The following is a 26809-nucleotide window of genomic DNA, read 5'->3' on the forward strand; positions in this document are numbered from 1 at the left end:
CTAACTACTTCAATTGTTTAACTAAAATTACTAAAGGAAACTTTTTATGACTAAATTAAACGTGATTTGATTAGTTAATATTTTTGAATTAATAGAAAGCAGCGCGCTGTGATAGACCAATCAGATTGAATTGGAGACAAGCTCATTGGTTGCTAGAAGCAGGTATACCAACTCTTGGTGGATCAATATACAATATACAATAAAAGTGGAGACCTTTCGTACTGTCTTTTATATTACATCAGGTTTTGGAATTGGTAGATGAACCTTGTAGTACTAGAGAGTAATGTTTTCGTGTGATTATTAACAATTTAAATTATAGTCTTAACCATACGTTATATTGAAAAATTCTATAAACATGAAGTTGTGGACATCACACCATACTTTTGAGTAAGTTTTCTTTGTAAATGTTTTCTCATTTCTAACTGTTAAAAGTAGAATATAGAAATGCTTTATCATATGCTCTTGTCAGAAAAAAAAATTATATGACAGAAAATTTCAATCTGCTTTATGATTGTAGTCATCCATGGGACACTGTCGTGAAAGCAGCATGCAGAAAGTATCCAAATCCTTTAAACCCATCGGTTTTGGGTACAGATGTCATCGACAGAGAAGTCAGGGACGGTGTTCTCTATTCTCATAGATTGGTCACCACTCAATGGCGTTTTCCTAAATGGCTATCACCAGTAAGTATTGTAAATTATAGTTATTGAAGTTATTCATTTCATGTAGTATTGAACATAACCTCTCTAATGAACTCATGTTTTGCAACCATATAGAATTTAATTTAATGGATGTAACTGAACAGAATTCGACAAATAATGTACAGATTTATAAATATGTATATGTCTTTAACATATTGTCATTGAAGTTTAATCATATGATTATGTGTAACTAGAGTGCTATAGTATGAACTCTGTAATACAATTTATATATTAGTAATAGAAGTACAGAGGTTATTTATGAGCTTTCTTCTTTCTTTAAGTATTAAATCCTTAGATTCATGAATATTTCAAGTTAGAGATAATCATATTATTACAACGTATTACAATGTGTTATATTATTAAATTATTTTAGTTTATATTATATTATACCATTGAAAAGATCTTTTACTTTTATTTGCTATCATTTTATTTTGAAATACTGAGTATTATTTCACATAAAAAGATAGAGGTTTTTGAATAGTTTAAAGTTTAAATTCTCATCTTGCAATGCATGACAGTGATTGATGTGTTAGAGAATGTTTGTTTGTTTCAATTATTCTGTATCAGGAAGTATAATTACTTTACTTGTGATGCATATCTAGCTAATCATTCTGCAAAATTCCATTTGCCTCAAGGTCCTAAAATCTTCCATTATGTCAGTCTTGATTCTTACAGTTACCACGTTAGCGCTAGCGTCGATTAAGATTGTTCATGTTTCAGTTAATTTTCTGGCTGAGGAAAATTTAGAAACGGCTTAGCTTATCGATTTTCAGCAGCGAGCGTCGTCATAGATATGTTATATACAAATTATTCATGCATCGCTGATGTTTATCGAAATCGACCTTTTCATCTCTCTTCCTGTCTCAGCCGCGAAGAACTTATCGTGTTAACTTATTTTGGAAATTATAAATATCAAAGAAATTTATTTATAATTGCATTTACAATATAGTATGAATACATCGATACGAGTAATTACGCTCGTAATACGTTAGAAGGATTGGCAAAATGCCTCTCAGTGCAAGTTAACAAGATACGTTTATACTTGCGTAATCAATGATTTTCCTTACTTAAATGTAGCATAGATTTACATTTGGCGCGTGCAAGGTCTTCGTTACGTTGTTCCTACTTTCTAAATAGATTATGCGTTTCTATAATCAGACATCGGTTAACCCTCAATTAGATAACATATATCTGCTACATAATTGGCTTAGTAACAGTGATCTTGACGTAGAAGCGTCCAAGTTAATGCCAGGCTAATCCTTTTTACAGAAATTATATAGCTTATGAACATATTGGCAAACCGTAATATTAAATTAATACATTATATCAATGTAGTAGACATAGAGCATGCAAAATGCTAGATAGACAATTATAGTCGTTTTTCCCCTATTCTATATTCACTTGTTCAGTAAGTACTTTTCATACATTACAGTCTTACTCTAAACTAAGCCTAAAATATCATGTACATGTATCCAACAGTGGAGTTTATCACGAAGTTTGGATATCGTAAGAAATCAATCTACACGGGGTGTTATGCATTCCTTCTTTGCCGGATAACAGTTTATAGGCAAAACAGTTTCCTGCCGTTTGACCAAGCAATCTATACAAACAGCGGCAGTAGCTAGCAGGAAATTCGAAACTTTCGACAACGTCGAGCAAGAAGAAGATGCGGGGTGGACTCGGGTTCGAGACTAGAGGGAATTACAAAACAACGACACCGTATCAACTTTCATAATGAGCGCTTCCACCAATGTTACGCTCTTTGGCAATCATCCAGCTAGGCGCCTGCGTTTTGGGATATAGACTGGCCTCCCTTAGAATCTCTTCTCTCAGTCCTGTTTCTTCTTCAGCCAACGGGAGATCCCAGCTTCGAATCCTTTTCGGCTCGGCGAATTGCTTCCTTTCGCAGGATTTTCTATAAGCTTGGCCATTTCGCAAAGCCATCCTGTTGTGCTGGCGCTCTCGCTCGAATGCCTCGAATCACAGTTTTGTATATAACGAATGCATAGTAGGTGGAACGAAAAGATAGAAAAGAGGGAGAAAGGTATCGCCTTCACGTTTAGGCACTCTTGAAATTACTTGACGGAAGGGAAAGTGCAAAGCCTCGTTTCAACTTGAGTTAGCTACCTCCTCCCTGTTTTTCTTTTAGTTTTTCCCTTTCTCTTCCACCAGGAGAACGAATTCGTCGAGCCTGCTGCTGCATCGACGAAAATTTTTGACTAATTAACAGATGTACTCAAATAACAAGTTTCGTTGTATATTCGAACATTAACCGATGCGGAAATGACTTTATAGACGTTGTAATAATTGACTGGGTCGCGCAATTAAAGTATAATTAATCAGAGGAACATAATTAATTAGAAGCGAACAGTAAGTCATAAACACAGGTAGACTTATGAACTTGCTTTTAAATTAATTTAATATGCTTTGATATAAATGTAAATGTATAGTGACGTAGATGTTGTACTTTTATTGATAAAATTAAATTACTCTAATTTGTCGTATCTTTGTTATATATTATATAACATTGAAAGATTTAGCAAATTCATATCTTGTTGTTATGCGAACATGCTGCACCTTCGACAGAAATTCCTCTCATTTTATAGATAGTTGAATCAGCAAATGCTCCATGTATATTGATATTATTATCGCTTGCAGTTTGTACTCTTTGAATGAATCTTTGTGAAAAAGAATTTTGTTTGTTCTTGTTGCAGTTCTTCGGTCATCAAGGTCCATACTACGCCAGCGAATGGAGCGAAGTAAATCCAGAATCTAAAGAAATGGTAGTCCGGACGGTAAACGTAAGTTGATTAATAATTCTATATTATTTATTTAGATTACTTTAATGTAATGTCAATTGTCAAACAATTTTTCAATTAGTGAAATACTTTGAGAGATTCACGATTACATTAGGACGATACTTCACATTAACGCTCTGTTAACAAGTTGACCCGATATGCAGAAATAGTTCCACGGCTCGTTCCCACTTAATTCATATTGTTAATCGAAATATCGTGTATAATGTTTAATCAGTCGAATGAGAACTCCTATGAAGCATGCTTTTACGGAGATTTCATTACATTTGCTCTTTATTACTCACATATTACTCGACAAAGTGCTCTGACCGCATTTGTAATTTATCTTCGTGAAACGAGATAAATGGAGAATGAATAAATCGATATCGAAGGTGCAAATGTTGCTTCGTATCGGATCGTTGAATCGTATTATATTCGTATCGATCTAATTGAAACGAATAATTCGACGATAAAGCCTGCGAAAGAACGGATGCTTCTTTAATATTAAACATGCACACGTTGGTATTCGAGCATTTTAATGTTTCACACCATCGATATAGTTACTCCTTTTTCGTACTTGCATTAGCAATTCATTTGAGCAGTGAAAATAAATTTGATGAACGAAGTGCAATGCATACACACGTGCTGCTCGTGTGCCCGTGTAATCGAACAATCAATATATTCTCAATTCCATTTGAGTCGAGATCAGCAAGAATAATTGGAAAATAGGTTGGTGGAATTTCATCTGTAGCATTACACTCCGTTTTTTTCGACGACCCATGCTCATCGTGTATACTTGTAATACACGGTATAATTGAAAAACATGTTGACATACGTGAGTAATTTTATATTTTGAAAAATAACTACAAACAAAAGTGTCACCATCGGTCTTCCTGTTCTTTTTCACGGAAATATTTACCGCGGTGAAAATTATGGACGCGTAGAGCTTGTAGCTCGAGTAGTAGATACATTTACTCGAGTTACAAGCACGAAAAGATCGGCACATCGTAGAGTCTGGGCGTATAGCATCGCATCGCATCTAGAAGGTTGGATATGATAGGTTATTGATGCGCGCATTACCGGGAGTTGCATAGCTTCGTGGTCTCTTCGGAGGGACGTGCCAGGAGGGTTTTAGGAAGACAGGGCGGAAAACGGCGAAGGAAAGGGAACCGAAGCATTGCTCTCTTGCTACGCGTCGAAGATCGTTCGCTCGCTTCCTCGCTCGATCCTCGGTCAAAAAAAAGGAAAAAGGAGAAACTGGGCGGCTAGATGCATTACAGGTATGATGAACGATCCGCAGATGGCTCTGTACAAAAAGTGCAACCTTTCCATCTACAAGGAGTTGCCGTCGTGTCGATCGTTTTTACTTATCGAGTCTTGATACACGAACAAGCCTTAGTATCGGGTATTTAGACGTGCACAAATTTGTACACGGAGATGCTTTTACTGGCGCGCAAAAAAGCGTGTTTGTTTTCCATGCGTGAAGTATCGGGATAATTTTTGGAAAGAAGCGTATGTGGCAAAAAGCATTTTGAATTCGGTAATATCTGCGTTAGAAAATTTTACTAAAATATGAACTGAAACATGTGCAAATTCGCGGCTGACTTGTTACGTAAACATTAACAGCGAAACACTGAGCGCAGCTACTAGCTGTCCATTTATCAGCTGTTTTATATGTAACTTTACTGTTTGCCGTTATACATCAAGTATAAAGCGTAAACGGAGCTATCGTGAAACGAGATACAACACGGATCTCACAATACGTGCTCATTGCCTAAATAGCATGTTTGGATACATTATGCGTTGCCTGGTTCCTTTAATACGGTTAATTATTTAAAAACAGAACACATTTCGAAGCGTTATTGTATAGTGACCGGAGGTAATAAATTAAAAAAAATGGAGCTTATATTATGCAGTACCGCTGCAATGAATTCCCAGAAGTAATTCTAGAGATTCCGGATAAAATATGTCACTGTTAAACATCATACAAACGAATATAAAAGTGTAACAGGAAACCGTGCAAGAGTATACAAAAAACATGGACGTATCCTGGGAAGTAGAAAGACCCATTCGTGATCCGACACATTCGAGCGCATGCTGGTTAATTTTTGACTGTACCGTTACTAAAGGAAATGTACACGAACTTATGGATTAGTGCGATACATCAATGCACAGTGAAATAGCGCTGCCAGTAACGATACAAACGTGGAATTTCCTCGTCACGCGGGTCGTTCGTCTTGTACACTGTACGCAGGACACGGGCATCCACGTTCACAACCCTTGACGTCCTCTTTCCCGCTGTCGTCTTTCTAATTAAGGTGAGACAGCAGTCGGAAGCGTCGTGTGATATTTCCTCGCTGATCGTCCCACGCTTGCGTAATCTACGGGGACGCGTTTCCGCGTTTTCTGCACGCTGAGGGCTAGAGATGAACTTTAACTAAAATTGAACAATTCCCGGCGGGATGTCAACGCTTTCTCTATGCTCGGCCTGTTTGGCGAGTATAAGTGCAAGCACGCTGTTGATACGCTCGCATCCTCGCACGCGTACTAAGCCACGTTCTCTCTAATATTGAAGGGCGTACGCACCACGCGGACAAACGAACATTGTAGAGAAGCGTACCAGAGGCAATGTATTCCACATAAGCTCGAGCAGAGTCCGGGCCAGGTTATAACCTATCCCCGTCGAATCCCAAGGGGGAGATATCTTTTAGCAATTTACCCCCTCTCAGCAGGCCGTGCTGCATACGTTACACGAGATGCATACGTATCGTGCCGCCGTTTGGAACGTAATGCGGCATCGTATCGTTGAACCTAAATGCATCTGGCGCATATGCATCGAGTTCAAGCTGAACATAATGGGCTTGAGTCTCTCTAGTGTTGCTGGTATGTACTGGTCAGACTACTGGTCGGTCGTTGCATATTTTGGAGTTGATCATGGATTCAGGGATATATGCAGAGAGATGGATCTCCTGAAGAGATACTGGATGTCGGATCGTTGTTCCGATACTCTGGTGGGGATTGTTGTTCCGATACTTTGGTGGGGATTGTTGTTCCGATACTCTGGTGGGGATCGTGAAGTAGCGGAACTGTAAATATTGTGACGTTGTAGAGTCGCCTACCGTTAATCTAAAACAATGCCTGCGTTAGCGTCTGGGGAATCACGTTGCAATGAATACAACCGATCGGCAGAAAAAACGATGAAACATTCTCCCGGTGGTGCAGGTGGATGGATGATATTATCGGATTATCAAACGGACACACTGCATTCGTGCAACATATGACGCTTGATCGCGTTAAGTTAATCGTGTTATTATTTAAAACGTGTTGCATGGTGCGCCTGACTTTCAACCTCGATGACGTCTGCGTAAATGTTTTGCAGCTGTTGTGTGCATTGATGTATCCAACGGGGATGCTGGTAGTAATATTTTTTATTGGACTCGTGTCGCACGGCAAATCATAATCAAAGCGTAATATAAATATACAATAATAGTAATAAATATATAATAATTATAATACAGTAAAAAAACGGTAATAATAAAATGTGTATATACATACTTCGTTCGTGCGTTAGCTTCATTATAAACCTGCACTAATAATTTTTTTAAAGAGAGTTTTTCCAATTATCTGATTAACTTTTTAGAAAGTTTAGGTATGACAAACTCTATCGGTTCATATATATCGTATTTTCTATGTGGCACGATTTCCTAGTCAAAAGAGATATACGGGAAATTGAACCGGTAGAAGTCGATCAGAACATAATGATACCTCTGGAAGGAAAAAATGTTTGAGTGGATTCGCGAAAGCCTTACAAACGACCCGATAGATTCTACATATTCGAAATCGTAGAAAAGTAAACGGCAATAGATCAATCGAATTTCCGTTCCCGCGCGTCTACCGCAATACGTTGCCAGACACAAAGTAAATCGGAACAATATTTTATCAGCGACGACTCGTGTATTCTCTCTAACGATCCTTCCTTCGTCCTGCCACGAATTTCCGTGCGTGTGACTGCGAAAATCCAAGACACGGTAGAGATAGAAGTATATAGCTAGGTACTAGGGACTGAAGGGGATGGCATTGGACGAGAATTAATAACGGACGCGTATATCGGTGATGTATCCTAGTCGTGTTCGGGGACTCCCCGTGGACTCTGCTGATGGAGATCTCGAGGGGGTTGCATTTGGGTGGTGGTGCACGATGCTGACTGAATGTGCCACCGACTGAATTATTATACTCGCGGCTCTCTAAATCATAAAAACAACAAATTGTACGTGGCTGAATGCGCGCCGTGAAGGGTACGTGTTCCTAGAACGCGTACCAGTCCGCCGCCATGGCATTTACGTATTTTTATACGGACATAGCAGCAGGCAGCGGCAGCATTTTTTGAATCGATTGAAATATGGAGTCACGGAGACGGTGGGCCAGTTTAATGAAAAATGGTAACTTCAGACTAGCGGGATTCGCGCGTTGTACGATGCTAGTGTACATGCTTCGGGTTGAAACCCCGTTGATCCCTCTGAACCCTTGTCGACTGTGTGTTGTCACGCGACGCTCCCATCGAAATGTTTCCCGCCGAGTTGATCCACCAGACTCGTTGGGAAAGTTTCACAGAATGGATATTAATGATCTCGCGACAGCAGATGCGCTAACGTTGAGGGTGAAAATGTTTGGTTGCGTATCGCGTACGCATTTTCACGGGTAGTTTGTCACGCGTAAAAATCTCACTGGGAGATACATACGTGTCTGCGCCCATGCCTTTTCGAATATTTCACGAGTATGAATCAAAATGGTCACAGAGAGTATCGATTCGGATTAGGAATGCGGCTCTGTTTGTTCAGAAATGTACATACACGTGGAAACAAGTAATTGAATCGAATGTGCAAGGAAACCACGCGTATCCATTCGACTGCAGAAGCAGATGACTGGAAGCTCCCGTTTACACGATCTAATACGGATTTGTCAGCACACGATTCCGAATCTCCCCAAAATCCGCTGAAATCTGCGATTATCGTGCGCAAGAGAAAGCCCGAGGCCCAAACTCTATTGGAGGTCGATTCAGTTTCCGACGTTGTGTCCTGCTAGATTTGAGCTTCCGGCCATGGCACCCTCTCGAGGCATCGAATGGTACGGTCGAATTGGGAGCATACCATGGCTCGAATAATGCTGCTTGCAGCTAGATCCGTAAAGTCCTCTCAATTATGCGGCGATGCTAATTACTCGCGAGTGCGCATTGAAGAACGTCCTTTAGCCCGCACAACGACCCTTCACAGAGCTTGGTCTACCGTTTCGTTCTCTCCTCGTTATATCGACGAAGGATGAAACGGAATCACGGGAATTCTTGATTGGACGCGTTTGTACGATAGTTTACACTCTTCTTCTATAACCGCGATTAGATCTTTTCACAAAACGTCCACACATTTTCCTTATTAAGAAAGTTTAATTCTGCTACTTTGTACGGACTGGTAATCTCAGTGTAAATCAGAAATGGAATAGAAGATTGATAAGTTTGGAACTTTTTCAATTCATCTAACATCCTGTATGAGTTTACTTCTTTCGCGAAATCTTTACTTTTCCTGGAGAGGCGTTACCCTGTTTCTTCCGATTCTAGGTTAAAAGGATTCAAGCATCTCAAGAGACTTAAAAAAGTTATTTAATAAGAAGATAGGAGACTCGGTGTGATTAGGATTACGTTAAATTTTGCGGCTTCGCGTGCCTCGGATGTGTATTCCTTTCTTTTACCGCGGTCTTGATTTTAGTTAACGACTTTCACCCTAACTGCGCTACTAAACGTGACCATACCGCAACGCTGCGGTAAATGAAAAGCAAACGCCGTGCTTGCTGCGGAGACCGAGGGATTGGCAAACATCGGTTTCGACGCGCGGCTGATGAAAAAAATTTCAATTAACCGATGCACTAGATCGGACGCGGGGTAGGGGAGACAGGATCGACGATGTACGCTTTTCGTACTCTCTACAGCCTAGCCGAAAAAAAGTGAAAATTAATTACTTCGTCGTTGACGCCAGGACCGGAAGAGGGATCGATCGTCCGCTTGATAGGATTAAATTGCGCGCCAGGCGTTTACCTTTTCCACGTGTTCTTTTTTTCTTTATTTTTATTTCTATTTTTTTCGCGACGATACTAACGCATCACTCTTCTGATGCTTTTCGTTGGGCCACTGATGATACACAACGAAAGATGATTACGTTGTGGCAGAAGAGAGGGGTGAATATCTCTCTGGCAAAGTTCTTCTTCCGATGTCTCCCCGTGGAAAAGGGATTTGTTGTGACGTTGAAGAAAGAGTCGATGTTTCGAAGGTACTCCTGAGAGTAGGTTGAGCTCAAAATGGATTTTCATTTTTTCCAGAAATTTATATTTCAAATGGAACTTATTAAGGGTACGATTACGAAGTAGCTACTACACGATTTCGATGAAGATTATAAATTTATTATGCGCGTTAGGTTATGCAAGTACGTTGAGATCTTGGATCTCGAATGAGGAAATAGGAGAAACAAAAGATTTTTTATTTGACGTCTAATCACGATGATTTCAGTTCGCGTAAAGGTAGGAAGCATGCTCTCGTTACCGCGCTCAAAAACACGCCTTTATCACGTTCAGAGTCGCTTGTTACGGAAGCTACAATGAAACCATCCGTCCTTCCAATTATAGTCTCCTCGTCTTCTTTTTCTTCGTCTTTCTTTATTTCCCATACACCGAGCAGAATCTCCGAACCAATGTTCTTGAAACGTTTAAATAATAAGAGAGACGCGAAGTGCTAATTATCTCCACTGAAAAGAATTCTATTTACACCGTTCTCGTAGTTTCCGCGAGAAAATTACTCTCAACCTGCATAAAAATCGCAGCTCCGCGTGCAAGACTTGGAAAAATTCCCTCGAGTGAACCGAGCTTCTGCCAAGTAACTTTTATCAGGATTAAAGGGAAAAATCGTTCTCGATATTTACTTCTTTTATTATACAATCGTCCGTATTTTCGAGTAAATAACGAGCAGGATAAAAAGAGGGCAAAACGAGAGAGATAGAAGTAGATGTGTATAACACTCGTGTAACGTCAATAGAGGTTCTATCGATGGCGAGAACAAAGAACTGTATTCGACAGCGTTGAACGCGTCTCAATAACGATTCCCCGATGGCTGACGAATTAAACCATTCGCATTTTCCCTAAACCCCGATCCGCGTAATTGATGAAACGCTAGTTGAAGCGGGGCGTTAATTTTTTGACCTCTTGCAATTGTACAGGGGCGATGGCAGCGCAAGATTGGGGGCTGGAGAGACTACGAAGCGTACGGTGACTGGATAGTTGGGCGCGATGTAACACAGTCGACTTCACTGATTGCCAATATGGCGGAGGGTATAGAGAACCGCGTCTCTCTATCTCGATCAGCGTGGATCCACAATGTGCCGCGGGCGTTAATTCCCCCGTGAAACGTATTGCACCCCCGCGATTCAATTGTTCCAGCTCCGCGGCCACAGTGCTTCAAGCTGCACTGCTGCGAACGAGTCGTATGGAGCTCATAATGATGTAATTTTCGAAGTGGTGGGCGTATCATTGTCGTTACCGTTCAGACGTGTTCATTGTCGGCACGTACTCGTGAACTCGAGGAACGTAGAACACGCGAATATCTCATTGGGCTCGTCTTTGATTACGATTCTTTGCCAGACGTACTCTTGTTTTGACTCTCGTATTCGAACATTATGATTACTTAGTATGGAAGTTTTTGCAGGCTCTTTTCATACGTAATAGAGCATAAGTAATAACAATTTTTCCAATGTAAAAGCAGACCATTAGACGTTTGTACTTTGGTTCTTTATCTGTTTCGTAGAAACCCCGTGATGTAGTTACATCGCCCATATATGCTGTTAAACGATACACACGGGTACTGTGAAATCGTGACCATTTATTTTACATCTGTACTATCATTTGTACATATGTACGTGCCATTATGTTTGCAACGTGAAAGGAAAGAATGGAGAACCCGATGTCTTTTGAATAATTCTAAAACGCGCACGAATGTTTTATTTAACGATCAGTGAACGGGATAACGAATCTTTAAAAGACTTCGAAATGCAACGTCGGTTAAATGGTCAACGGAACATCGATTTTGTTCAGTCACAAGGGCCATCACGAACCCGTTGCCAGCCTTTATTTCGTGGCATCGATTATTCATGGCACCGCGTCACTTTCGTGGAAACCTTTTATCTCGATAATGTTGGCTAACCATCTATCTGAAGGTTGCTAACCCCGCGAGTTGTACAACACGCGATGGATACAAGAACACGTAACTGAAATAAGAGACTTTCAGCATCTAATGACAAGAATTGCGAGAAATTGTTCTATGTGCAGTTTACATTATTTTCTTTTGCTTGCAGATAAGCTTGGGGAAGCACGTTTCGGTCGGTGAAGTAGTCACGTATTCACCACATCCAGAGAATCCGGAGACAACGCTTTTAACACAACAGGCAGTAATTTCTATCCAAGGGGTGCCGCTCATAGACCATCTAGAAAGGTTACTGACACTAACGATCGAACAAAACGCGAATAAGGTTAATACTTCTATCTTTTAGTAGCTTTGAATTTAATTGTTTAACAAAGTTTCACGCAGTATATAAATTTAGTTGTGTTTGAACGACAGTACAAGTTCGAGCTCTTTATAGAATCTTTACGCACTTTAAATTTAGAACGAATCAATGATTTATTCGATAGATATTTATAGGTCTCTTCATGTGCAAAGATTTCGTAAGAGTTTGCTAATTATGCTGAAATCGCGATACACAGGTGCAAATTGCTTGATTTTCGCACGGTAACGATGTGTTTTCGCCTGATTCCGTTTCAGGGACGACAAGCAGTGGAATGGGTCATCGAGAAACTCCAATCAGAAGTGAAAGATATCGCGTCCACTGCCGCGAAATCGACAGACGACTTACTCAATCAAACGCGTCGGCAATTCGATGACATCACGAATATTACGAAACAGGGCATGGAAGATATTCAAAACGTAGCGAAGAAGTCGTTCGATGAGTTTCAGAATTTGACAGTACCACCTCCGTCACAGTCGATACCAAAGTTATAGCTAATATATCACGCTAGCTTCAATCTCTTTAACTAACGCCATGTAGATCTTCGATGGAACGATTGTAAATGAAATAAAACGATTCGATGAGAAACAATTCCCTTCACTATAGTTTCGGTGCTATTTCCAAAAGTATACACGGGAGGGACGGAATTAACAATTTTTATATTGTTGCCCAATAACTGTACAGCCAATAAGATTGATGAGTTAATCTATTGAACTGTTATCAGTTAGAAGACTATTTTATCAAACGTATAAATATCAAATTATATAAATGGATTTTTCATATGGATATAATATATTTTTTAGAGCTCAGAGAATGACTTGATAATTTTGGAATGAAGGAATAGAGGTGTTGCAAACAAGGTTATCGGTGAAAGTACAAAATAACGTTAGTTTACTAATTTATATAGAAATAAAAAAGAAACATTTTTTACCGTCAATCGTTCCGCAGAAGTCGCTTTAGTAAAAGAGATGTGGCTGCGGTAGTTAATGAAAAAGAGATAACTGATAATATCACGATTTAATATTAAAAGGATTCGTTTTTGCAGAAATTCTATTGAAAGCACCTTGCTAACGAGAAAGTCATTGAAAATATAACAGTAACGTATTTTATAGACAGCTGGTATGTTTTATGTACGTGTTGTCTATGAGACTGATTGAACATTTCACCAAACGCTTATTTCTTTAGCTTTATATTTGTTTGAGTATTAAGCCCACAGAATTCTTTAAAACGATGTCAAACGTTGTCTGAGGCAGTTGTGCCTTCAAACGTGTCTTCAACCTTATACGTGTTCAAACTTAGTCTTGTCGTATTAAATCGTAGTGTCAGCGACATATCTTTCCTATAGTTGCTAAAAAAGAGCATATCAATGTAATTAATCATTTGCATAAATGTGAGGCTTGTGCAATTGCAGTAGTAGTTAATTTAGTAAATAAAGCGCAACATAAATCATAAGAGGACGCAACAAACTAGATACATCGCGTAACATTTAGTGCACAGATAATTCATGTCAATTGATCAGGATCTAAAGCAGAGCTTAAGTTCGTCTACTCTGATAGTTGAATTGGAGACCATAAAAGCCGAAATATATATATTTATTTTCAAAGCAACAGGTATATTATATTGTTTCCTATCGTTGTTACAATTTATTATTACAATAATGAATAAATTCAATTATAATAATGATGAACAAATTCAACAGTAAATGACTATAAGAACACGTAAGCTGTCTCTGTTTTAGCCAGTTTGTAGCGGTCACTCGCGATACGGAAAGAAATAAGAAAACCCAGGTCCATCTTTGGAAAACGTTGTCCCAGGTGGTTCGTCGATACTCATATCATTTGAAATCGTACACCACGAAATACCTGATATCTCTACTCGACGTCCCTGTCCTCCTCCGATTTCCCTGAGGGAATATTCGCGCGAGTCAGCGAGTGCTACCACGCGTCGAGAACGAAACACACTCGTATAATACGGGCCAAGTATCGATTCAACGATGGAGGACTGGTCTCGACATTCCGCCCGAGCAATTTCCAGCGAAGCGGAATTTCGACCGGGTCATTATTGTTCTCGGTGGTCTAGAGACAATTTCCATCGGTTTACTCAAATCTGGCTGGCCAACTCTCTAGGTAAGTAGAAAGAGGGACAATGGAGAGCGAATAGGTGGGATAGAGAGAAAGAGAATGAGGGAAGGGAAAGAGGGTGGATAGTGGCACGTGAGGTCTGCAATCGTGGCATCGTGCATGGGGCAGGAAACAGACGAAATTTGACATCAGGCTTGACCAGTGGTATGTAAGAGATAATTGATGACGTTACGGTTCATCGCTCGCTACTCGGTTACCGGACATAGACAAATATTGACAGCTTCCGATCACAGAGCCGCTAGTATCCTTTGTAGGTAGCTCACGCACACGATCCTCCGATGTCTGTTCGGTTTTCCTGTCGAATCACTTCGCTTAGTCTCTGGTACGTTAGTAAATCAATGTCCCCTGGACGTGCATGTCGAGCAAGTTTCGTAAATTAAAGTGGCCTCGTTTGTTCCTATAAAGCTTGCCTGTGGCTATTGGTTGCACGTGACGTCGCGCACCACGCTTTGAGGACAAAGTGGCAGTTTTCCCTTTACCTTACTTTTATTATAGTCGGTCGTGCCTGTCTTCGTGCCACTCCGGCCGGAACACAAAATTGCAGCCGGAAACTTAAGCCCGGGAATTTGAAGGGTTCTCCGGCCAGTGAATCGGAGAGGAAGTACAGGTGACCGAACCTTCAGCCCGGGCATAGCTTCGAGCGCATCAATGACTGTACCGCGTTGCATTGTTCATCTTTAATTGTCTGTACGGTTCTCACTTCGGTATTTTGCAAGCGAGTGCACCTTCAAAGGAAGCACCGTGGCAAATCAGTTCATAACAAGTTTTGCAAAATTCGATTAGGTACCTTCCTTATTCTGGATCGTTTGCGGCGAGACAAAGGGTCGCTTGTTATCTAACTGTTATTGTTCTTGTACTCTATATAAGTGCTTAGTATTTCTATCAAATTCATTCTAAAACTTGCATAGTTAAATTCTGACTAACGAATAATATCACTTATTCGTTCAGTATTTTTTTCATTTTATTACAACAGTATTATCAAATAAATCTTGGAGGCTGATATTCAACCGCTTGAAAATATTCGAGTTAGCTTGTTTAAAAGCTACTCTCGAGCTTTGAAAGGAATATTGTCAAGGCTGTCCTTGGCTGCTCCATTTTCCATTCCTTTAGGTTCAGCGCCGAAAGAAAAGGAGAGCTTCAAAGGCTCGAGCGGCTGTCGAAAAGGCTCATGGTTTACACATCGTGACGTTACTTTCTCGTCAAGGCTCGTAAAAGCTCTCGGGACGATCGACTGTAAAAGTCGGCGACACGGTCAAGAAGATCCTTCTTGATTTTCCGGTTCTCAATTCACGAGCTCGTGAAAAACCACACTCCACACATTCCCGGTCACTGCCTCGTTTATCCATTCCTTTCTATTCTCAACTTTTTCATTGTTCTCTTGACTTTAAGAGACGACAGCAAATTATTCGTTGGTAGTTGAGAATTTTGTTCGGAATAATAAATTCAATTCTTGATTCTCTTTTTCGATGTATTAATTCGAAAACTCGTTTGGAAGTTTGCACGATTCCATCGAAATTTTCTACAATTTCGAGAATGACCTTTTCAGCGAAATTGATCGTTCGAATAATTTGAATGAACAATTGAATTAATTTGAATTAAAATCAGTTTGCTCGATTTATTTTTAGTACCTTCTCTATTATTCTATTAATGATCGTTCAATTAGCTTAAAACGAAGTTTAATACATTTGAAAGTAGTAAGAAAAAATAGTGTATCATATAGGAATTTGATCATCAACATCAAAAGTATTATAGAAAAAGATGAAAGCAAATATAAAATAAAGAGATGAAAGAATGGTTCTTAAATGAAATGGGGACAAGGTATAACACGTTATATGTTCTTTTTTCCGCATGGCTCCTTTCGCAAAACTTGATCACATGAAATTAGCTCGTGTCAACGTCGTATCACAGAAATTGTACGGCGAGAAACAGTGAAGATTCGTGTGTGTAGGTGGTATAACGCAGCTACGTAGGTAATAACGGGAGATGTTGAGCTGTTCTGGGCGACGTGGCGCATACGCTCTGCCTATTAGCATACAATTATCTTTATGCTTCTTTTATGATTCATATTTAGTACCAGTCTCGTCCGCTTTTCGCTTCGTCGACCAGCGCAGCTTCAAGTTTGCAACTTTTACGATCGTGCTTGTTTCTAAACTTAACGTCCTCCGGTTTTCACCCCTTATCATCGTTTCTCGGTGCAACGCTGGTATTCTTGCTAAACGTGCTTTTGCAAATATTCGCAACATCGGCAGCGAAAGGGGGGGGGGAAGCTCGAAAATTTGTTGTCGTACGTGCTGAAAATCAGCAACAACTATTGATTTCGTTCACGCTCGTTTTTGTTCCTCGTTACGAACCAAACTCATCCAATGGCAAGGAAGTTCATTGAATAGTTTTTATGGTTTTACATTGTCCCAAATATCGATAAAGCGACGCATAAAATATTTAAAATTGGAGAGATTTTCTTCTGTATTTTTTGGTAGAGACAAAATAATTGAACCGTGAAAAAGATTAAAAGAATAAAATTGGATAACAAAGAGGTAGCTACGCATCCCCAGAGTACCATACCATTTCGTACGGTGTATGGGTTTGATCGTGGTTCCAATGACCCGGCATTGCTACCGGCTACAGTTGAACATTAATTTAATTAATTCAGATCCATTTGCAGTCGCACGCGAGCTAGCCATTTCGGCATTTATTTTGCGCCATTTGTACTTTATTTTTTACAAAATCCGAACCTACTATGATTGTCTAGAATATGTGTATAATGCGAAATTTGTTTACCCAATCTAGATTCTAGCCTCGTTCGTATTTTCATCGTTTTCTCTACTTTTCTTTTTCTTGTCTCACCTTTGTGACATTATGCCATTTCAGGTTTTAAAGGAAGATAATGCGATAACAATTTTTTAATGATGAAATGATACTAGACACTTTTTTAACGACACGTGTAATTTCCTAATTATTTTATAATTGAATCTTTAATTAGTTTGTAAAATTCCATTAAAATTTGGTAAGCTGCCCGAGAAAAAAGTTTCAGTCTGTTACATAACTTGTGACGCTCTATAAATTAGTAAGGAGGGTCGTTCTAGATCGTTGAGATCGATTCAGATTTTAGTAGTTTTAGACCACATCCGGCCGAATGGCTAATAACGGACGTGCTCTGACTACTAATCGGCTTTGCGGAGATTTCCTGATGTACGAAGGGGTGTATGGGCTAAACGCTATGGGGAGGAGGGTCAAAGGGCAAGATTAGATGCTTACGATAGACTTCTACGGGGTTTGTGCATAATGCGTAGCTCCTCGATAATTTGTCCACTAATAATAATGTTCATCCTATCAAAATACATTCCGTTTTCACGTAATTTATACCTAACACGAATAAAATGGGAAATTCTTTGCTAAATCGTGTGAATAATTCCTGTAATTTTTATCCGATTACTCTCTTCTTCTTCAAAATCCGTTGACTTCTTAGAACCTGATACGGAAAAAGAAAATTGCGAAGAAAATTACGCCGAATCACTATCCCGATTTTCTTTCTTTTTTTTTTTTTTTTGCTTTCTCTTGGAATTAATTTATCTAATCCGACCAAGTACTTCCGTTGAGACTTCATTTACATGTAATCCGGGAGCAGTTGATCGTATCTCTAATTGCTTGGCGGCGAACACTGGAACCGATGCTCGTGAAGTTTGTTATAATATTAATTTCTTATCGTTGATCTTGCGCGGCGACGCTATTCTCCGAATATCGCCAGTTTCACCTTCCATGTGCAAACATACTATGGGAACTAGTTGGTTGAATATCTTGCGATCTCTACGAAGCAGGAAGGTGTAAGTACCGTGTTAGTCTTTGGGGTTACGTCGCTGCTCGCAGAGCTAACTAATAGCCTCTTAGCCTCGGCTTAGGGAGGATCATGCTACAGGCAGCCGCACCCTCCATTGCTCTAAGACTCAGACCGCACATCCTCAGCCCTTAGTGCAATCCTTAAGCCACGCCAGGCCTGCAAACAACCGATCTCCTTCTCGAACGTAGACGATGGATTAACGATAATGATTGATTGGATTCCACATTCTTACCTATCTTTCTTTCCAACGACATACCGAACGACCTGGTCTTAAACGACTTAAATTAGGTTGTTACTCGGATTCTGTTCGTAGATTACATGGACTTGGTGGCTATCTAGAGAAAACGATAAATCTTTATTTCGAATACACGTACGAGAGGCATATGTATAAAAATGCAAGTTAAGAATTGGATTCGTAGAGTTTGTATTAAGAAACAACATGAAAGCGAGAGATACCAATGATTCCTGAATTAGTCACAGCTTGATTAAACCGGCATGCAGTCTAATTTTCATTTTCATTCGCATAAAGAAGCGGCGCATTCAATGTAATAAATTCTCACCGGAGATGCAGCAAAGATTTTCATTCGCGCGGTTATTCGCTTATTCTCGTCCGGCGTTTCTCGTACAAATGAACCTGTTACCGTAGGGTTTACGCGAAATTTACATTCGCCCCCGAGGTGAAACAGTCCGAAGGAGATTTCTCCCGTTATAGTTCAGTCAACGGAGGGCTGTCTGTGCTTCTTCCCCATAAGCAGACTTTCAGCGAAAGCTCAATCGGTGGATTTGCGGTAACAGTTCGCTCTGTATGCGTTCGCGTATTTCTCAAATCCCTCGCGGATAGTAGGACCATTTCCTTTCGTTCCTCGGATATCGTTCGCTCGCGTGGTAAATACGCGCGTATACGTATCTGTATACATATGTACATATACGTATTACGAATACTCAGAAATACGAAGATACCAACTAGACATCCATTTATTTGATACAATCCCAAGATCGTACATATACACAATTATGTAAACGGTAGTTGTGTAAAATCGTGAAAACTGAAACGTGTAGCTCCATGTAAACATACATCGATTGGATCCGATGTGAGTGTGTAGCGTGTATGAATCGCGCTAAGCGGTAGCACGGCTTCCATGAAAAATCGTACACGAAACTCCAATTGGGCGTGACTGAGTCTAATTTATTTAGTAGCCCAAAGGAGAGACAAGTACTGGTGTGGCTGGACGTCGTCTGTGCCATTGTATCGGCAGCTTTTCAGCGCTTTGAAATATAGTCGTCCTGCGGGCTTGTTCGGCCCTTTACCACGATCCCATGGGCTCGAATTAATTTCGCGAAGAAACAACTGTCCGCTAACGCTGTCTCGCTCCATTCGAGGGAATTCGATCCCAGAAAAATAAATTTCAACCCGCCGGTGAACTCCACCGCAAAACGCTCCACCGGTATCGTTTTTCTCTTTTCTCTCTCGTTTCTTTTTTTCTTTCATTTAGTTTGGACGCGAAATTCGCGAAAGAGTAGGCGAACGACGAATAGGTACGATCATTTGCAATTCCACGAGGTCAATAACGATACATCAAGGGGCAAGTTTAGGTATCGAGAGTATTTCGACAACGTGGTAAGGAGCGCGGCCGGATGCCATGTTGCACGACACGGTTTCTGAATACAAAGCGCGAATCTCGCATACAGTCGGTCACCGAATCTATTTCGGTGCTGGTTTACAGAACAAGAAGGCAATAATACAAGGATGGGAATGTTTCGACCAATATTGCGAAAGTTTTCGTACACGGGCTCTTGGTCCGTTGAAGTTCCGCCGATCCTCCTTTTCTTTGGAGCGACTGACGTATGAATAGAAAGGAAAGAAGGAATGCCACTTGATGCTCGATGGAATCCAGACACGTTTCGACGTTGACAGATGTTTGCGAGACTGTACGTGCAACTTCTGCAATTTCCTGTACACGCGAGGATGATAATCGTTAATACGATTTTGTAACTTTTCTTGTTTTACCATTCGAAATTTAAACGATCATAGACTGGAAATTTACACGACTTTCCGCTATAAATGAAACGTTTGTTTGATCGATGCTATGATGCTACGACGTAGAGGATATTTTAGTCGCAACATTTTTCCGCGTGATCGGGACTTTGACCGCTATCGTTCGATTATTACGATCGAACTATGTATGAACACGGGCAGATCGTATCAATGCTGTTCAACTTGCTATTCGCTGCTTTTATTCCTCTTTACAAGAGTTTCGCGTGTGACGTTTAATCACGCGAGATCATTGGGCACGTAATCGGTTGTAAACGACCGCGACGATAGGTACGGTCGTTCTCGAAGACGATCTACTCGAGACGCTCGTGAAAGACGTTTAACGAACCGCTTAGTAGCCAGATAACGGGATCACGTCACATGAAACGTTACAAGGCTAGTTTCTTTGTAGCCGTCGTGGGTTGGCGCCGAGAATTACACCCTTCGGAGCAGCTTCAATGACGTTTTCCAGCATCGAACGATCATTCGATAAAAATCACACTTCCGTACTGGTAAATTCCTTTTTCCCTTTTTTCTGTCGAGGAACCTGCGCGAAACGTGCTATTCTTGCGAAAGATAAACCGTAGCTTATTTTTTCTGGCGGTTCAGCGAGACGAGAGAAGCGCGTGGTGCAATTTTAAAACGCGTCGCCAGAGAAGATCTCCCGTGGGGACTCGACCGCGCTAGGTATCGTTTAATCGACTTGTCCATGGTTTCACAGAGGCTGCACGTTCACCAACATCCCGGTAACGACGCTTTTTCTCCGCTTTTTGCCCTCCGCACAATTTTCAGAATTTCCCCATTTCCCACTCCTGTGTCCCTTTTATTACGGTCGTTGCGTGACAGGGTTTTTTAAAATCGAGGACACTGTCCCGAGGATATTAGATACCGCGGTCGGTGCAAAGTGGCCAGTAAAAGGGCCCTGTCGAGTATAAGCGCTGCCGCCGAATCCTGGAAACCCGCTCTACCGTTGGGTCGGCAGATGTCTGTGGAGATCCTGTCGACGTGTAACTACGTATGTAGAGTAACGTGCTTGCCACCGTGCTCAGTAATATCCGTGGTTGGCCATAAAGGGAGTTCGTAAACGACTGGTACGGCTTTCCTCCTTCCAGCCTGTATCTCGCTCTCCCTACATGGAAACGGCTATTCGAAATGTACATGCCGGCGTACGGGTGGAAAACGAGGCGAAACGGAGAATGAATATAGACTTTGCTTACTGTTCGTACGTGCCAATATATTCGCGCTAGCTTTCGCGGCTAAGCTGTTCCCTTTCAGCCTAAAATGCAGGTTAAATTCGCTGCGGTTAGGTACAGCAAACACACGATCGGCTCATTGTATTCATTGGCTAGGTTGTATTTCATTCGCGTGATAAACGAAACCAAGGAGAATGTGTTTTGATAGAGTGCAGCCGAATTTAATTGAGCTCTAACTTTGCGGAATGCGCCAGTTACTGGAGGAACGTTGAATTACTGGCAGACTTTTATTAGAAAATATAAAATGAAATAACGGTAATTGTATTTATTGGTGAATTAATAACGATAGTTCTCAATTTCCTTTACTCTGTAATCATTTATGCGGAACTCTCCCTCGCTTCTGGATCATATCGCATTTCTAAAAATTCCACTTGCACAGCACACATTCTTACCACGTGCTGCCAAAAGCGCACGTAACACTATGCATGTCAAATCTCCACGTGTATTCTCTGAATTGCTTCTCATTCGTTCCTGATATTCCAGTATAAATATCCGCTTCGGTCCCAATCTCTAGTCATTCATAAGTAATTCCTGTGAATTCGGTGCATCTCCCACATTATGCCTTGATTGTAAGAATAAAAGGAAGTATTTAACGATTACTTGTCCGTCGTCACTATGCTCGTAATTTATTCATATTGTGTATAGATGTTTATTAATTTACTGTTTCTATTATGGTTAAGAATGTATAAAAATAAACAAAATAAAAGAGAAAGTTCGTGATTCATTCTTTAAAAATGTTATCCTCCTTATCTTTTTAGCAACTCCTATACTTATCATTCCCTGAGCTACAAATCTAAAATTGAACTGCTCATAATTAAGCTTGAAAAATGAATCGACTGCCTCTAACTACCTTACGTCAGACTATTGAATTTGTTTGAAACGAATGTATTATGTAACGTGAAAGTGTTGTTACAGTTGGCGACGTGAGGTGGTTACATTTGGCAACATTCCGCTTCGCGAGCTCTGATACATCGTGGCTGAAGATAATTAGTAACGAGCTTGATAGCGTTTCACGACGATGCTCGTCAAGAGACGCGCTTAATTGTGAATCCTCAGAAGTGGATGCATCGTGGCATTAGGGATGTTTAAAGGGACGGATTTCCTGTGCGTTTGTCGTGGATCTGCGGGTTTCCGCCCTCGAATACGCCACTTTAATTAGCTTTTCTTCCAACTGGTGTCTATCCTCGTCTTTTCAGAGTTCGACGATCCTTCAGTTAAGTCAAGGATTCGAAGAGTCGCGTAATTGACACGCGAAATTGTCTCACGTGTTTGGCCACCAGTTTATTTACTCCGAAACTTTCGACCGTTCATTGGAGTTCCCGGGTTTCCACGGCACGGAGATGCAGACGAAGCGAGAGGGGGCTTCTCCCAATCGGCAAACTCAAAAAGCAAAGCTTGCGATATCTTAAGTCTTAATGGATATTTTGTCAAGATAATTACCGCGTGAACACGAATGAATTTCATTAAATCATTTTTAACGATTTTCCATGGTGATATTATATTCGTGGAAATGATATTCGTGGAGAGACAGCAGTGAGCGAGTAAGAGCAAAAGTAAATGTTATTTTATCAACAATTAAAATTTTCTTTGATAATTTGAAAATATGTATATGTATTAACGAATCTAAATCGAATTGTAATTAAGCCATCGCGTTTCTGACTGAGCATATTTAATGTAAAATCCCTCTCCCTCAATTATTCGCTTTGTACATATTGTATATATATCTTTTCTCATTTAACATACTCAATTTCAGAATATTCAAAGGAAGCAACGAACGATACATCATTGGTTTCCTTATTCGATTGTGAAAACACAGGTGATGGAATTATGTTTTATTACGAGAAACAGAGGAACAAAAATGCCATCAAATTGTAACTACCACTGTAAAATACGAAGTTTCAACCCGTAAAGCCGGATTACGATACACGGTAATTATCCATTTTAATTGCGGACTATATTCGCTGTTATCCAAACGACTGCAAAAATGGACGCGTCCAGAGCGTGCGCGCGTTCATCTGACGTTTAAGCCCTCGAGATTTTCTCTAAAGATTATAAGTAATTACCTAATTATTCGCGTCAAGTTCGCGTCTTAAATGTCATGAGCCGGTAAGAGCAGCTTCTTTCATTGGCGAGAACTGGAGAAAGGGGAACATTTGTGAAGCTGCTTGAGCGCGTTTGCGTTTAAAGTTACAACCTTGAAGAAGTTAAATTACATAGCGCAGTCAGGACACAATTACACAGTATGTTTAATGAATCGTGCTACAACTGACAACGAGGTAATTGTTTGTGACAAAGCAGCTACGGCAATCTGATAAAGCAAAAACTGACAAAGCATTTTGTATAAACTGTCTAGCTTTTGAGAAGGTTGATCCGGACCATCTAATTGTTGCAAGCCAGCTAGAATATAAATACGTTCAGCACGGTCCATTTATGGTGTAGTCCGTTTTTAAAAACAGGCATTAATTTTTTAAGAACGAGAGATCGTGGCAGAGTGATTTGCGAATATAATTTTCGAGTTGCACCCGCTCTAAATACTAGAACGATCCTCAGTTATCCAGTCTTTTATGTAGGAGACATTACAGACACTACGAAATATCACACTATAACTGGTTAGTCATGTAAGAAGAATTTATACTGCGTCATTTCATGGTATATTTATTTTTCCTGTTAGTCACTTCAAATTTATCTTAGTTAATCGTATTGTTTATTTAATACCTTCCCTCTACCAAGCTACACGATAATAATTAGCCAAAGTCGAAAAACATGTCTGCATATTATTTATTTTTTTCTTTACTCAAAATATTCGTCTTTTATTTTTCCGTAATACAGGTAATACAAATTGTGAAAAACTTACTTAACCCACCAAGAAAAAGCAAATTGAAAGGAGCTTGCATAACCCGCCAAAAAAGCAAAACACTCATGCCCTCTATATTAAAAAATACATTCAAGTTAGAGAACGTGATCGAGAAATGGTCCTATGAAAAAGCGTAGTTACTACTAGTTATCTATAGAAGACAAAGATAAATACACAACGGACCGAGAAGGCCAATGAAAGCTGGTAGTATCACCGTGACTGTCTATTCGTAAACACGATCGCGTGTGTGGTCTGACTATATAAAAACGCCAGAGATTAAGTATACCGGTCTAGCTATATCGACACTTTGCAGGTGAAACAAACCAGGTGGAGCTATAGGATCTTATAGTTCGATCTGTAAATCCTTATCAGGTCTATCGCGTCATCAATGAAAGTAAACGTTTTATTTCGATCAGTTTTTGTCCGGTTTTGCTTTCTTTTCTCTTAGTGTAAACGTGAAGCGTGAGTCGGCTCACCGAGCTAATTGCGCACGTGTGAGTTTGTGTACGATTGTGTGTGAACCCCTGCATAGCGTAGAGCGCGCGTGGAAGTTGTCCCTCGTCGCAGAGTGCCAACATGACGATAGAGCATGAAAACGACACGAAGGTGAGGTTAAGGAGGACGAAAAGCGTGACACGGGCCGAGGAGATCCAAAAAGCGGAAATGTTGGCACGTAAATCACAGCCTGACAAACCGTGAGTCTTACATTTTTGTTATATACGACTGTAAACAGTCTCGAGTGTAAACGAACTAGAAGTCGATTTCTGTTACGGTTCACGTAAACACTTTGTCGTTTTTTCCGATGATCGTTTGAAACTGTCGGTAAGGGAGTATCGCTGAGAAGACGATGATCGACGTCGACGAGAATACGGTTACACAAAATTTTCTGATTCTCTGGAGTTGCTCCAACGTAACAGACAACTTTACGAAACAACACGCATGCGCGTTTCGTTTCTGATCGAGCACAACTGTGAATTCACGATCCCCTCCTTCGAACGCTGCATTCCTTTTCTCGTTTTAACATACGTTCCTCCACGCCGTTCTGTCGCACATCATAATCGATGCGGAGGTCAGTCGGTAGTGTAGTGCACATAAATTTCCTATAGTTCGTTTCATAACACCTTCCACGTCCTTAGTTAATTAATCTGTTCTATAGGTGATCTGAGATGACTCAGGCTAACGATAAAACACCTCTCTTCTATTCGATTTGATCAGGCTTTATTTATGCTTATGGCAGAATCGAGCGATTTTTAGATATTCCGATATGGAGTAATGAATTCAAATTAGGGCTAATGAGATGAAAAAAATTCATTACATACCTTTTTGGAATTGATAAAAATATTATATCCTTTTAAGGCAAGTGTTACATCAATTGAAAATTAGGTTTCGCTATTTAAACATTAGATTTGTAGCTTAAATCGTACAAATTTTTATTGATATAAAGTCTATATTTCACTACTATTGAAGAGATGATAAGATACAGTTTTATCATTTGGAACAGGGTTAAGGTTCACGTAACGTCTTAGACGTAGTATACACTTACGTTGACAAGTAATTGGTGTTTAATTGTTTGATTGTATTCATGCACCTAATTCGATAGAAAGTAGAAGTAGCGACCAACGCCATAACGTCTGGATCGTATTACAGACGTTATTATTATCGAAGAATGTCTTCATAGAAATATGGAATATCTTGGTGTAGAAATCGAAGACAAATCTCGTTTTCAAAGTTACAAGTTTAAACATCGACAAATTAGGAACTGGTTTTAGGAAAGTGAATAACGCGATAGTCAATATTTGCAGTGACATGGATGATTTCAGAAACAAAGTTGGAGGTGGGAATAAGCTGTTTAAAGTTCATTCAGTAGAACGAACACGAGGACAGACAATCGAATGCAGTCTTGAGTGCACGTCGTGGAAATGAAAACTTTCTTAACGAGCCGTTCGCCTCTTCTAATGGAACTGCACGTCAAGAAAACACAGCTAGATAATTCGTTCTCTAGCTATGGCATAATTATTGAGTTTCGCTCTCCCCACGCTTATGCGTCAGTCCCCATTCCTTTGCAACAGGGAAACTTATCTCGATGCCAGGTTCGCGATAACCGACAGTGATACTCGAGCTTCATGCTTGAAAACAATGGGAACCTCGGCTGAAGCTTCATTTAAAGTTCAAGCAAAGTGAATGACAATTAACTGTCCTAACTTTACGATCAATAAGATCTCGTTAGACGTCTGAAATAAGTAATGAACGGGTTCCGGAACGTGTTGATCGACCAATTTTAATCCGACTATATATTTTTTCCTCGTTTCTTGCATTTTGTAATAAATCAAGCCTTGTCCGTTTTATGCCGAACGAATCTTAATTGCGTGTCAATACTTCAGGCGTTCGCCTCTCGAGTTTTAACGAATTGAAGAAAATATCGCAGTGACGTTTAGTCATCTGATCGTTCAGTTCCGTTTTATGACTTAATACGGTAGTATTGAACGATAAGAATATATTATTCGATATCTGTTAAGTTATGATAATTCATTCGATACTCACGTGATTGTTTAGAACGAATTTAAAGTAATTAAGGCAATTCTCGAGATTTCAATATGCGATTGTAAA

At 40.1% G+C, this 26809-nt stretch overlaps 2 protein-coding genes and 1 long non-coding RNA gene across 3 annotated transcripts in view; 2 read left to right on the forward strand and 1 right to left on the reverse strand.

Annotated features, from left to right (window-relative positions):
- The first annotated feature begins 189 nt into the window (after nucleotides 1-189).
- Nucleotides 190-13694, forward strand: slmo (PRELI domain containing slowmo). Its single transcript, XM_033350191.2, has 5 exons — nucleotides 190-387; nucleotides 518-683; nucleotides 3416-3502; nucleotides 11881-12054; nucleotides 12345-13694. Exons 1-5 carry the CDS (start codon nucleotides 356-358, stop codon nucleotides 12579-12581), a joined length of 696 nt encoding a protein of 231 aa, XP_033206082.1. The 5' UTR covers nucleotides 190-355; the 3' UTR covers nucleotides 12582-13694.
- Nucleotides 13695-15843: 2149 nt separating this feature from the next.
- LOC143303378 (uncharacterized) lies at nucleotides 15844-25153 on the reverse strand. The gene is made up of 3 exons (XR_013059591.1): nucleotides 24909-25153; nucleotides 18296-18398; nucleotides 15844-18219 (listed from the first exon to the last, which is right to left on the reverse strand). It is a non-coding gene; the product is annotated as an uncharacterized LOC143303378 (long non-coding RNA).
- The window catches only part of mdy (diacylglycerol O-acyltransferase), an 87767-nt gene continuing 85357 nt past the window's right edge, over nucleotides 24400-26809 (forward strand). The window contains exon 1 of the mRNA XM_033350189.2: nucleotides 24400-24897. Coding sequence (XP_033206080.1) covers nucleotides 24779-24897 — 119 coding nt within the window. The 5' untranslated portion in view covers nucleotides 24400-24778. The remainder of the gene's footprint in view (nucleotides 24898-26809) is intronic.

This window comes from Bombus vancouverensis, chromosome 11, assembly GCF_051014615.1.
Source record: "Bombus vancouverensis nearcticus chromosome 11, iyBomVanc1_principal, whole genome shotgun sequence".
NCBI classification, from domain to species: domain Eukaryota; kingdom Metazoa; phylum Arthropoda; class Insecta; order Hymenoptera; family Apidae; genus Bombus; species Bombus vancouverensis.